This window comes from Rhagoletis pomonella, unplaced genomic scaffold (assembly GCF_013731165.1).
Source record: "Rhagoletis pomonella isolate Grant_MI unplaced genomic scaffold, Rhpom_1.0 Rhpom_scaffold_00012, whole genome shotgun sequence".
Taxonomy (NCBI): domain Eukaryota; kingdom Metazoa; phylum Arthropoda; class Insecta; order Diptera; family Tephritidae; genus Rhagoletis; species Rhagoletis pomonella.
Genome location: NW_023458566.1, coordinates 14,938,078 through 14,950,347, shown reverse-complemented (window position 1 = coordinate 14,950,347; position 12,270 = coordinate 14,938,078). Strand labels below are relative to the sequence as shown.

Below are 12,270 nucleotides of genomic sequence, written 5' to 3'. Positions count from 1 at the left end.
AACTTTGTATATTTTTGGTTCTATACATATAACAAGCATTCGTATATAAAATGATTTAATTCAGATTTTTTTTTTCTCAAATTCATAAAATTTTTAGCTAACATACTCTTTTTTTTTTTTTAAGTAAAGCTTTTTGTTTAAAGTACATTTTTTTATAAAACTTAAACAAATCAACATCGACGGTAATATCAGAGAACATTTATAAACGTTCTCTGCTAATATAACGGATGCGAGTATGTGAGAGAAAATAAAAATTAATGAAGGTCATCTCTCATTTCAAGGAAATCAAATTTGAGAGAGACAAGGTCGTTTGGAATCTTAAAAAGTGTAAGCGTATTTTCACTCAAGCTTTTATTGAGTTACTGAGTGAATTGAGCTGAGCTTTTGAGCGCTTTTAATATGGGAATAGCGTATGTAGGTCAAGGTTTTAGCTGATTTGCACCGGTTTTACATTTATTTTATAGGTAGCGGTGGGAGGAGTGATAACTACCTAAGTATGTATGTATGGAATGTAGTGGAGAGCAGGGTTACCCCTTTCGTAAATTTTTACCAAACTTAGTTCATTGCTTGTTTGGCTAGTGCCTAGCATTTTTCCGTTCTAAAAGATTTTTGTCAAAATTTAAAGTAAAATAATAATGGAAATCTGCAATATTTACACTGTTATATTGGGTCATATAAAAGTCTTGTTCATTATTCAAGTACATGATGGCCATTATGATATGTTATGATTTTTTGCCAGTTTTCGGCGAGCTTTATAATTCCAACTTCTGTGGTTTATCGTTGAAAAACTTGACCTAACGATTTTCAGACCACTAATTTTTTACTATGAAGAGGGTTTTGCAGATTTGTTCCATTGTTGCATTGGGTCATCAAAACTGTGTTGAACCTGGCATTGTTATAATGGAGCATAACATCTTCCACATCCGGTCGATATTTCTTGATATCTTCATTTAAACGATCGAGTTGTGCTCAGTAGAGGTCCAAATTTATCGTTCAGCTACTCTTTACCAATTCCCTTTCAATCCCACCAAACACTCAACATCACCTTGTTTGTCGTCAATAAAAACTTTGAAGTCGTTTGTGGACGTCCGGCCTTCTTTGATCTTGATCGCTTGCGTTGTTTATTCTCGTATTATGGCTAAAGAACACCAAATTCGAAATGGCCTCCATTTGGCTCCCATCAGAGGTGAAGATGGCTTGGCTACTCATCGATTACAGTACGCATCCCATTCATTGGACAATTTTACACAGTTCGGACAAGAGTGCGCTTCAAAAACTCAAAACTTGAATGCCGAGTAGGGAAAGCCATGATTTCCACAACGGACCATAATTTATAGTGCACTCGGTTGAGGTCTGGGCTACCAGATGGCCAACCTGCCATGGAAATAAAGTTCGGAACATGATTTTGTTGCGATTTTGCCTTATAAGCTGAAGAAGCGTCTTTTTGAAACCATCACAGAAGCTGGGTGGTCGCCACGTTGAATCCTAGAATCGAAAATTTTGAATTAAAAGTAAAAATTTTATTGTCAGCAAATAAAATTTGTCTTTAGCAGTTTTGGGCATATTGGCGAAGCAAGGCTCTCGATTTTGACTTACATACGTTTTGATTTCAACGCTTCTGTAAGTAGGTAAGTGTCCGGTGGGCCTCTTACTTATATGCGCTTAGTCCAAGATTGATTTCCGCTTATGCAGCTGATTTTGACTAACTCGATTATCTACGGCTATTGGCGTTCGTAAAATGCGTGGACGTGCGGATTTTCCATCGTCGCCGGTTCCACCAATCTCCTGGAATGTTCTGACGGTACGAAACATAAAAATTCGACTGATTTTCAGTGGCCGTAATATCCATAATATTTCGCCTTTTTCGTAGTTGTATGTTTGGAACAACACGATTTTCGAACCAAAAATAATAATAGGGTAAGGCTTCCTCAAGTGGGCACCGAATTTACCAACATAAATATTTTTGTAGTCGAACAGTACACTGTGTAATTTTTGTTGCAAAATTCCAAGTAGTTTTCTTTTAATCAACAATTGCAAATTTTTGCAGTGTTTTGAAAATTTTAATTTTTCTTTGAAAGTAAGTGTCCGAATGAAAAAATATTTTTGGGTGCAGATTTAAAAAACATTAAACTATACAATGAAATTATTTGCGTTACAAAAATATTTTTTTTTTGCTTGGTTGGGCTGCGTAACTGCTCCTTTCACGCAAAAATTTATTCCACTTGAGTGAGTTAAATATTTAAAATCATTTCAGTAATAATTATCTACTCTACGAAGATATTTACGTATTTCCAGCGTGCGTCAAACCCCACACTAAACTATGCGAAATATATTTATTTACACTTTTAACTGAAAACTTCAGGAGAGCCCTGCCTTTGCGCACTCACGCCTTTTGTTAGCTTGTCGTTTGTTTGTTTTGCGCACTTAATTAAAATAAAAGTATATTCAAATTTAAAATTTGTATAATTTTAATAAAAATAAAACAGCTTTGCCATTTGTGTTTGCTGTCAGAATTTACGTCATACCTTTTGTCTTCCAACAGCTAGACAAAGAATAAAATTCTCATAGACCCAAATAACTAATGGCGGGCAGAGCATAATGCTTACTTAACTGATTCTTTGCTTTGTATAATATTAAACTGATATTATTATTTTTTTTTTGCAGAAAACTAAAGAGGGAATCGCGCTATTGGTATGCATAGTTAAAATTTGATTTGTTGCGGTAGCGCAGATGCGTAGCAATTTTTACTTTACCTTCAATTTTCTTTAACGTCACTTGACAAATTTCATTAAGTGGAGGCCTAGAACCAACTTGGTTTTTTAAGTACTTACAAGGCTTCTGGTATAAAGAATACATATTTTTTTTCTTTTTGAGTAATTGCTGATTATATTTACGTACTTACATATATGTATATACATACTTACTAATAGAGCGAAGATGGCTTTAAGTGACAATCCACTTCACGTTTAACGATGAGTTTGACTATTTGAATTTATGCAAATTCTGCTGGCTGTGTTTTGATTTCTTGTTAATGTTTATGTTTATATGGCCATAATTTGCCGGTTTGTATTCTAGTTTTAAATTAATTACTGAGCAACATTTTTTTTTTTTTGTTTTAGAGGATTAATCATAAGCCATGTGGAAAAAGCCATGTGCTTTAGTTTTAATCGGCTTTCACGTCATCGAGTAAAATAAAATAAAATTAAAATTAAATAAAAATACAATAAAATAAATATACATTTAGCTAAGGTAATGGTGTCTTCGTTTCTACCCCTTTCGCTTTTCGTGTTCGTCACTTAAAATGTCACACTGTTGTAAGGCAAAAAATACACATTCTTAGCCCTGTTCAGTTTTGTCGGGAGAGATGGTTGCCCTGAAAATCAGATGGTTGCCTTAAAACGGGAATATTATGAAATGCGAGAGCTAGACAAGGACAATGGCTAAAACATGCCCTCTTCGAGGGTTGAGGGTAAAATCAAACACATTTTGTACCGCGGAAGGGCAATATTTTTTGGAAGAAACGAAATCAACATAAGATAAATTTAAAATGTCTTTGGCGGCAATAATAAGTATTTGAATATAAAATATACGTATATAAATATGTACATTAGACCGTACCACATTATAAGCAAAACAAGAAAAAAATGTCAGCGCCCCGCTCAGTCTAAAATAGCTAAAATAGCAAGGTATTTTGGTGGCTGGTTTTTGGTGAGCTTTAATTATTATCACATTAGGGTGGTACGTTGGGATGATAAGAACTGTGGCGGGTAAATACTATAACAAGGTACTTCGATGTCAATGAACTTTGAAACCAAAAAAATGGTCACCTCGCGACAAAAACAGCGATATATCATACTTAAAGATCCGACTGTTAATGCCGAAGATATGTCGAAAAAGGCGACCCCTACGTTTGGCCAAAAAAAAATCCTTTTTCCAAAATTGGCTTGCAAAAATACTTTATATTCGAAGTTGCATTGCGAACTCTTTTTTTTTTGTACGGACTAATGTACATACATACATATGCTAGCTGTTTAACTTAACTGTTTTTAGTCTGCTAGGAAAAATTTAAGATAAACACACAAGAATTTCTACGTCAAAACTTGCAGCTTCGTGCGTTTAGTGAGTGGTTAAGTGGCTCAACCGGAAAACTTGAGTTATTTATGAGCGTTAATAGTTTCATTAAAGTTCTGTTCATATATATGCATATATTTACATATATGTATACGTACATCTGCTTGTACATTGTACATATATAGTCACTAACCTTTCCTGTTTCACTTCAAGGCATTTGCGTAATCATCTTTTTGTGATTCACTTTTCATGATAAGTTTCCGGAGAAAAAAATCGCGTATTAATGAAAATCCAATTCGCAAGATGAGTAGAAAGGTGTGAACAATATTAAAAAAAAAACTTAGTAAAAACAAAACACCAGCGAATAACATGGCGAACGATTCCATCAGAACATAGCCGCAATGGAGAAGTGTTAGTATAGGAAATCAAACCTCCACATGCTTGCTCTCTATTGCTGGACCTTGAAAGGCGATTATAATGCGATCCAAAAAAAAAAAAAAAATGTTTGAGGATTTCATTCCAGAACGCGGAAAGTGTTAAGCAACAAAAGACTGGCTAATGATGAATCTGGAATATTGATTTTTTAATGTTGATTTGTTCATGAAATCACTTTGTTTTTAAAGTAAATTCATAGATTGAGATTTTCGTATTTGTGGGAAAACAAGCGAATGCTATTGATGAGCCGAGGTTTTTTTTCTAATTTTTCATTAATTTTTGATCAATTCATCGACATGAGGTCAATTTGGGTTTTCATTAATACGAGTTTTTTTTCTTCGGAAAAACTACGTCCAAATTCTATTTGAAAACAAAATTTGGAAATTTGGCATTTTTGCAATTTTTGCCATTTTTCGACATTTCAACAGTTTTTTCTGAAAATCTGGACCGAAAGGCAAACTTCAACGTCAGTGTGCAATGCATACAAGTGTATGTACGTATGTACATCCAAATGTAAGAACATACATACACATACATACACATATGCATATATTTAGAGAGCAATTTTAGCTTTTGTAACTTATCTGGCGTAGCAAATTTAATTTTAATTAAATACCAGCAAACCGATAAGAAGCTTAATGAATCGCTACTGTTGCTAAATGTTACTAACTAATGAAAGATGCATTTCATCTAAAGTCGACGTAAGAAAAGTGATTGATGGGAAAAATCCTAATTTACCTTGGATTAAGACTAATATACGAAAATATATGTATGTACATATGCATGTATATGTACACTAATTCTAATTAGCAGCAGGTCGCTTTATATGTTTATGCCTTTGTATCTACATACATAAGTGCACATGCATGTTTGTAATACCTACATTAGGGTAGTCCAAAAATGCATGTGAGAAAGTAAAGCCGGAATTTTAATGCTCTCACCCCTAGGATTGTTCTATACCGAAAAAATATACCCCTATTTTTTAATTTGAAATCAAAATATATTTACGAGGTCGCTCAAAGCGCTCAAAGTTTTTTATACAAAAAACACAAAAACAACTTTTCGTAGAAATTGTATAGAATTCTTGGAAGTCAATAATGTTCAATCGGAAAACTCTGTTTCCCTTCAGGAGACTATATTTTATAGCTCGCCAAAAGCCTTCGAAAAATTCCAGTAAATGCAATGTGGGGATAAATAAAAAATCTTAGGCAACAAACAATGCTTAAATAAACAATCGAGTATTGTTAGTGGAAGTCTCCTGAAGAGAACCAGAGTTTTCCGACCGAGAAATATTAATTTTCAAGAGCTCTATACCATTTCAATGAAAAGTAGTTTTTTCCCATATAAAATATATGGAAAACTTTGAGCGCTTTGAGCGACCTCTTAATATTTTTGGATTTCAAAAAAAATAAGGGTATATTTTTTCGGTATAGAACAATCCTAGGGGACGAGAGCATACAAATTCCGACTTTACTTTTTCACATGCATTTTTGAACCACCCTATTATAATGAGTGGTATTTGACCGTTGATCTTTGCGCTTATGTTTTATTTCATAACGGGGGCCATTAAGTCAAATAACTGTAGTGCAGCAAGTCATTTAAAATTGGGGCAAAAATGACGGAAAATACAATATAAAAATAGAAAAATAAAATAAGCGTAAAAATAGAAGCTATGAAAAAATTGAATTTTGCAATCCTTGAACTTAATTTAGTTTGTAAAAGTATGGGTGAGTTATAGCAATTTTTCTTCGATAGAATGTACATTTTGCAAAAGTACAAAATAAAAGACAGACTTATTTATTAGATAAATGGAAGCGAGCTTTTTTCATTTCCGCAACTTTATTTAATGAAGTCGCGTACTGTGGACAACCACAGCAATGGTAGCCTTTGTAGGTAATTATTCCGCGGTACAGCTGAGCACTAGATGATCGTGACTATTCGAGTTTCCGTTCATAGCTCTCTTCATAGGTACACATCGTCACCTGAAATGTAAAAAGACGTAACCATATCTTACCTGAAAGGGAATAAGTAGTGAGTAATATCGATCGAAGATCGGTGAGCATCAACAACAGAGTATCAGGGCTGAAAGATGTGCTCAACATTAGTGGTGGCTATCGGCGAAAACAGACTGACGTGGGAATAGAGAACAATACAGAATACAGAACAACGAATACCATTGTACAGTGGTCCAAAACTGGAATTTACTGTTCGAAATAGACTTTAAATTTTCCACCGATTTGATTGTTTTCTTTTTTAATGAAAGCTAATAAAATTTGGAAGATACTTCTTAAGCCCGATTTTTACATATTAATATATATATCGATTCTCTTCAATGTGACTACTTTTTCTGCACTTTTGTAAATAACATTACATAAAAATTTAATTAAACAAAACAAATAAAAATTCCAAAATCTCGATCAACAGGTCTCCTTTAAATTTGGACTATTTTGAACAGTTTTGGACCACTATGCATTGTTAGCCCGGTAAAAACGTCCTGAAATCATGCCAACGGAGCTCCAAGCGTATATAAATGCCCCAGCAGTGACAAACTGTTCGCGGAAAATAAAATGCGGCCGCAAAAAGAAAGTGTAAAAATAAAGGAAACATTCATACAAATAAATTCGCTGTAATTTAGATTTCGTTTATAAAACCGGAAACACCTTAAGCATATGAAATGCGACAGTGATTGCATAGTCGTTGACGTAAGCGTAACTAATTAAAATTATAGCTATACATTTTTGCCATAAATTTTCTCATACTGCAAGTATTTTCTAGCGGAAGTTGAATGTAATTAAAAATGACACAAACAGATTACTTACCATGCATGCACATTAGATCGTATCATCTCACAAGAAAACAAAAAAAGTGCGCCGTGCGGTATTTTTGCAAGGCAATTTCGATTTTTTTTTCTTTGTCTAAACTAACATTTTTTAATTTTTTCGGTGACACCTATGCAGTAATCGAAATACTTCCTTACTGGGTGGTACGATAGGGTGGTTGATAATAACTGAGGTTTGGTGGGTAAGTATTACAATGGGGTAATTGAGCGCAACGAACTTTGGAATAAAAAAAAATGTCGCCTCAAGACAAGATCATCGATGTATCACACTATAAAATGCGAAACTGCAAAATTACTTTCCTGTGTGCACCGCGATTTTTTTTTCTGGTACAGTCTAAAACGAAGAGTGAAATGGGACTTATATAAATATCCATGAGCGTAAAAATCTTTAAAATTTGTATCTATTGTTTTCTTTCATTATACTCTTTTTATTTTTATTTAAAATAATTTTTATTGCTCTTTGTGTTATTAAATAAATAAAGTACATACATTGTAATTTTTAGATAATTAAAGCACATATTTCCCATAGACAGCTCTTATTAGTGTACATACCACGCACATACATACTTCATTACCATTTTAATCATAGTTTCTTTTGTTTTGCTACACTTATGCAACTATTTTGGGCGGCTAAATAGTTACTCAAGCGTTTATGGGTTGAGAATTACATACATATATGCAATTGTAAGTAGTAGTTCCGCTCAATGCGAAAAAATTGCACGCATATTAGTACGAGAGTATTTGCAATATATTTTTTAAATAAATTATTTTCTTTTGCTTTTTTTCGCTAATAAATTAGCTAATATCAATTGCTTTGGTAATATATGTACTTATGTATGTATTTATATGTAGGTATATGCGCATTTCAATTGTGCTACAACAGGTTTACGTGCATTCACGTAAATTTTATTATTATCTATTTATGGATATTATTTGTGGCATGGCATAGATATTCATAAATTAGGCGCATGCAACCGCCTGAGCCTTCTTTTGAATCAGACAATCCAATGCACGTTGCACATCAACGAAAATTTCATCGGCCGTACGTTCGGCATTGAGCTGTAAATTGAAGAAAAAAAAGAAAAAGGAATAATCGGAGTTATGCAAGAAAAATATATGTATGTATGTATGCATGGTTTACACTCACCGTTATCGTCTTGTCGGTATATTGATCCAAAATTGCACTGGTATTCGTTCTAAAGGTGGCGAGGCGAGTTTTGATGGTTTCCTCATTGTCATCGGCGCGCTTTTCTGTCGAAGCAGCTGCACGTCCCAAAATGCGCTGGACCATAACATCCTAAAAGAATTAAATTTTTTTTTGTTTTTTGGTTTTAGTAAACTTGTTTGTGTCTCGTATGTTTAGAGATTTTAGCGAATTTATTATTTCAGAGGCCAGATGAGCACAAAGCCTTCTCTAATTTAAAGCAAAGCAGTTATTTAAACACTTATTAACTAGTATTTTTGAAAGCGAAAGATATCGTTTTAGATCAATATAACGATGTCCTATACAATTGTTTCCTTGATCAGCGACTGACTGCGAACATAACATTTGTTTGCGTTCTTTCTTGAGGTCAGGCCCACATCACGGGTCAAATTTCTGGTTTGGCAAGTTCTAAAGAGAACTTAAGAATTTGGCAACATTCCTAAGTGCTGTTTAAAACAAAGTAAGGCCTGATGACGGCTTTATGATGTGACCTACATTTTTAAATTGTAGTTGAAAATCAAACTTAAAACTTTATACTTCTCTTGCATTTTTGAATTTTGAGTTATGACGCGCAATACTGTTAACAGACAAATCCGAAATCTGGTAACCATGTTATTACGGAGAAACTTCTAAGAGGCGATATTGGTATAGTTCTGTCTCTATTTAGTTCAAATATGGCTTCCTGAAAGAGATTTTTTGATCATGAATTTATCTTTATATATCTATTGCATGTAGAAGATTTAGCCCCAATAGAAATTTGTTTAACTAATATCTTGGACAGGAAGGAGCTGGACTCCCGGGCTATAAGGTTAAGTTATATTGAAGGTCCCAGATTTGGTCGTTTCTGAAGTACATTTGACTAATCTGAAGTACATTTGATGATTTCTGAAATATACATAGTTGACGCTTTCCGAAGTCCTATTAGAAAAGGTGTAGAACAGCTGATTTGATCTGCGTTGAGAGAATGGCTGAGAAAACTGCCTGTTCGTAGGTGCGTTGGTTTAAAAAACATCCAACAGCAAAATTCCGGTGAAATGTCAGCAGTTCTCTCACAAGAGAAAAATATCCCAAACAGTACGCGAACAGGAAATTTACAGAAACTTGCAAGTTAGACGAACAGCTGATATAAGTTTTTTTTTACATTCAAAAGTGTAAAATTTCAAAATCAAATCACAAAGTTTATTGATTAAACAAATAACTGCTTACTTCTTACAAGTTTAATTAGTCGCATTTTGTCATTTTCAATTTCCAAACCATCAAATTCAATTTTGTGATTTGCATAAATTCCAACCAGCTGTTTTTGAGCAGCTGTTTTCCTGTTAGCAACAATTTTTCCAGCAGAAACCAGCAGCTTCCCCTCAAAATGAAATGTCACTTTGCTCTCTCAATTTCCCCTACTTCTTGAATCCCAGAGTGCTGTTAAGACTTTGCAGCTATTTTGGTCAACGTGAGACTCCCATGAGCGTTTACTATCTAAAATTACACCTAAATATTTACTTAGGAAGAAATTTGAATAGTGACTTCCTTAAGAGCAGCGGGTACAAGGCTATCCAGCCTTCTCCTTCTAGTGAAGAGCATAAGCATAACACTAGTTTGATTTAGTGTCATTTGTGATTTCCTGCAGACAACTGAAAGAGAAGGGCCTGACATATGCATATAGCTGGACGTAGCTATTAGAGCAGTTAAGTTTGGCCAGGTTTGGAGAAAGCACACCGCCCTGAGGACAGCCTGCTCTGCCTAACAGCCATACCGGTAAGGGATTCGCGACGTTCCACTACAGTTTTGGAGTTGCATGTGACATATTCCACAGCCTTATTAACAGCTTAGATTTGCGGAAAAATGAAGTTGTTGGTGAACGTAACTATTGTAGCTCGTAGGTGTTCAACAGCTTTTTGTATTGTTACCTATCCAACTAGAAACTGCCGGACTTTGACTAACTTCACTTACATCTGAACAATCGAAGTAGATAATCAGATCCGCTGGCGCAATTTGTTGTTCAAAAGCAGCGCCCTGATCCTTCTCACGTGGATAGCTGTTATAAAAGAGAAATTATTATTACTTTTTTTTTTCAGTACTTTCAATTTATGAAACACTCACCCATCAATTAGAAAGCCTTTCGAATCGGATTTGAGATCAGAAATAGCTTTCGCAAGTAAACTCAATACCGCTTCATTAGGCACCAATTTACCCTCCTTCATTATAGCGGACAACTCACGGCCCTTATCAGAACCCGAGGCGACCTAAAGGAAATCAAGCAAATGAGATTAAATATTGATAAACAAATCTTATATATGTATGTAAGTGTATACCTCTGCACGCAGCAAATCGCCAGAGCTTAGATGTGTAAATCCATATTTCTCTACAATTTTGGCGCATTGTGTGCCTTTGCCGCAGCCGGGGCCACCCAAAATCCAAACAATTGGTACGCCAACCTGGAAAATGGAAAGAATAAAATGAGTTGCTTGGCAAACATATTTGCAAATATTTAAATAAGTAGCTATGTATATAAAATTTACGCACATTCACGACATCTTTTCAATACCAATAATCAAATTTTTTCAAAAAGATATTCTTTTTTTTTGTTTTGCAGAGCGGCAGCGAGATGCAGGGCCATATATTATAATTATTAATCAAATTCAAAAATATGCAAATGTTCTGATTAGTTTATAGGCATATTTTAAATTTTTTTTAGTACACTTTTTTTGATTGAAGCTGTTAGTACATAACTGATACCAAGCGCTTTGTTTTTAAAGTCCTATGAAAAAGATCAGTTAGCGATGTGTTATGAAATGCATTTGAAAGTTTCCACATTTTTATTTTTATTTTAATTTTATTTTTTTTGAAGCACACTAAGCAACATCCGTGCATTTTGAGTATTTCTGGAGCCAGATATTTTTTGGTTTTACATTTTTAAATTCCATCTAAATTTTTGGCAGTACATTACGATACGTATGTTTATCACAACCTTTTGTTTTTGGTTTTTTATTTTTATTTTTACTTACACCAATTTGTGCTCTTCGAAGTTCGGCAGCTTTCGATTTGTCATTGGCTTCCTTCTTCATCGCCATTTGATGACACATAAATAACTGGACAAACACACACACATGGTAGTGGTGGTATAGTTGGAACATATTCGAGTAAATATATATATATATATATAACAATGAAGAGTTTATGTATGTTGGTGAATAGATTTTTATTTAAAAAATAATTAATTTATATATTGCTATATGCAGAAAGTTTGCGGGGGTTCATTTGAGTAAAATTAATGGATCAACCCGGTCGGTTGGTTAGTAGCGCGGTTAAATAAAAAATAGCGTATCGAATACTTATGCGAGGGGGTTAGGTACGGCGATAAAAATAATTGGGTAACAAAAGTAGGTCAGCACTTTCCAATTGCACTAGAAAAAAGTTTCCACTTATCTGTTAACCAAATTAAAAAAAAAAAAAAAATCGAAATTTAAAACGCAAAACCCCTGTATATTTTTTCTTCTAAATCAGAAAAGTCTAACAGCCAAGGCTTTTCATAAAACCATTTTATGTTCAGAGGCGGCATGAAATCGTCCTCAGGATGCACACCACAAACTGGAAGGTCAGCTCGGCCAAACACTTAGCAAAAGTTTAAGTCCGAAATATTTTTTAAACCAGTATAATTAAACTTTTGCTTAAAAATTTGTACTGGATTGGCTCAATACTCCCTCCTATACATAAAAAAGGATAT

General features: G+C 34.0%; 1 protein-coding gene across 1 annotated transcript; it reads right to left on the bottom strand.

The window, feature by feature from the left end:
• Positions 1-7,762: 7,762 nt before the first annotated feature.
• On the bottom strand, positions 7,763-11,680 carry LOC118747597 (adenylate kinase isoenzyme 1). Its single transcript, XM_036481649.1, has 6 exons — positions 11,552-11,680; positions 10,859-10,981; positions 10,647-10,789; positions 10,497-10,581; positions 8,493-8,642; positions 7,763-8,404 (listed from the first exon to the last, which is right to left on the bottom strand). Exons 1-6 carry the CDS (start codon positions 11,678-11,680, stop codon positions 8,306-8,308), a joined length of 729 nt encoding a protein of 242 aa, XP_036337542.1. The 3' UTR covers positions 7,763-8,305.
• Positions 11,681-12,270: the final 590 nt, after the last annotated feature.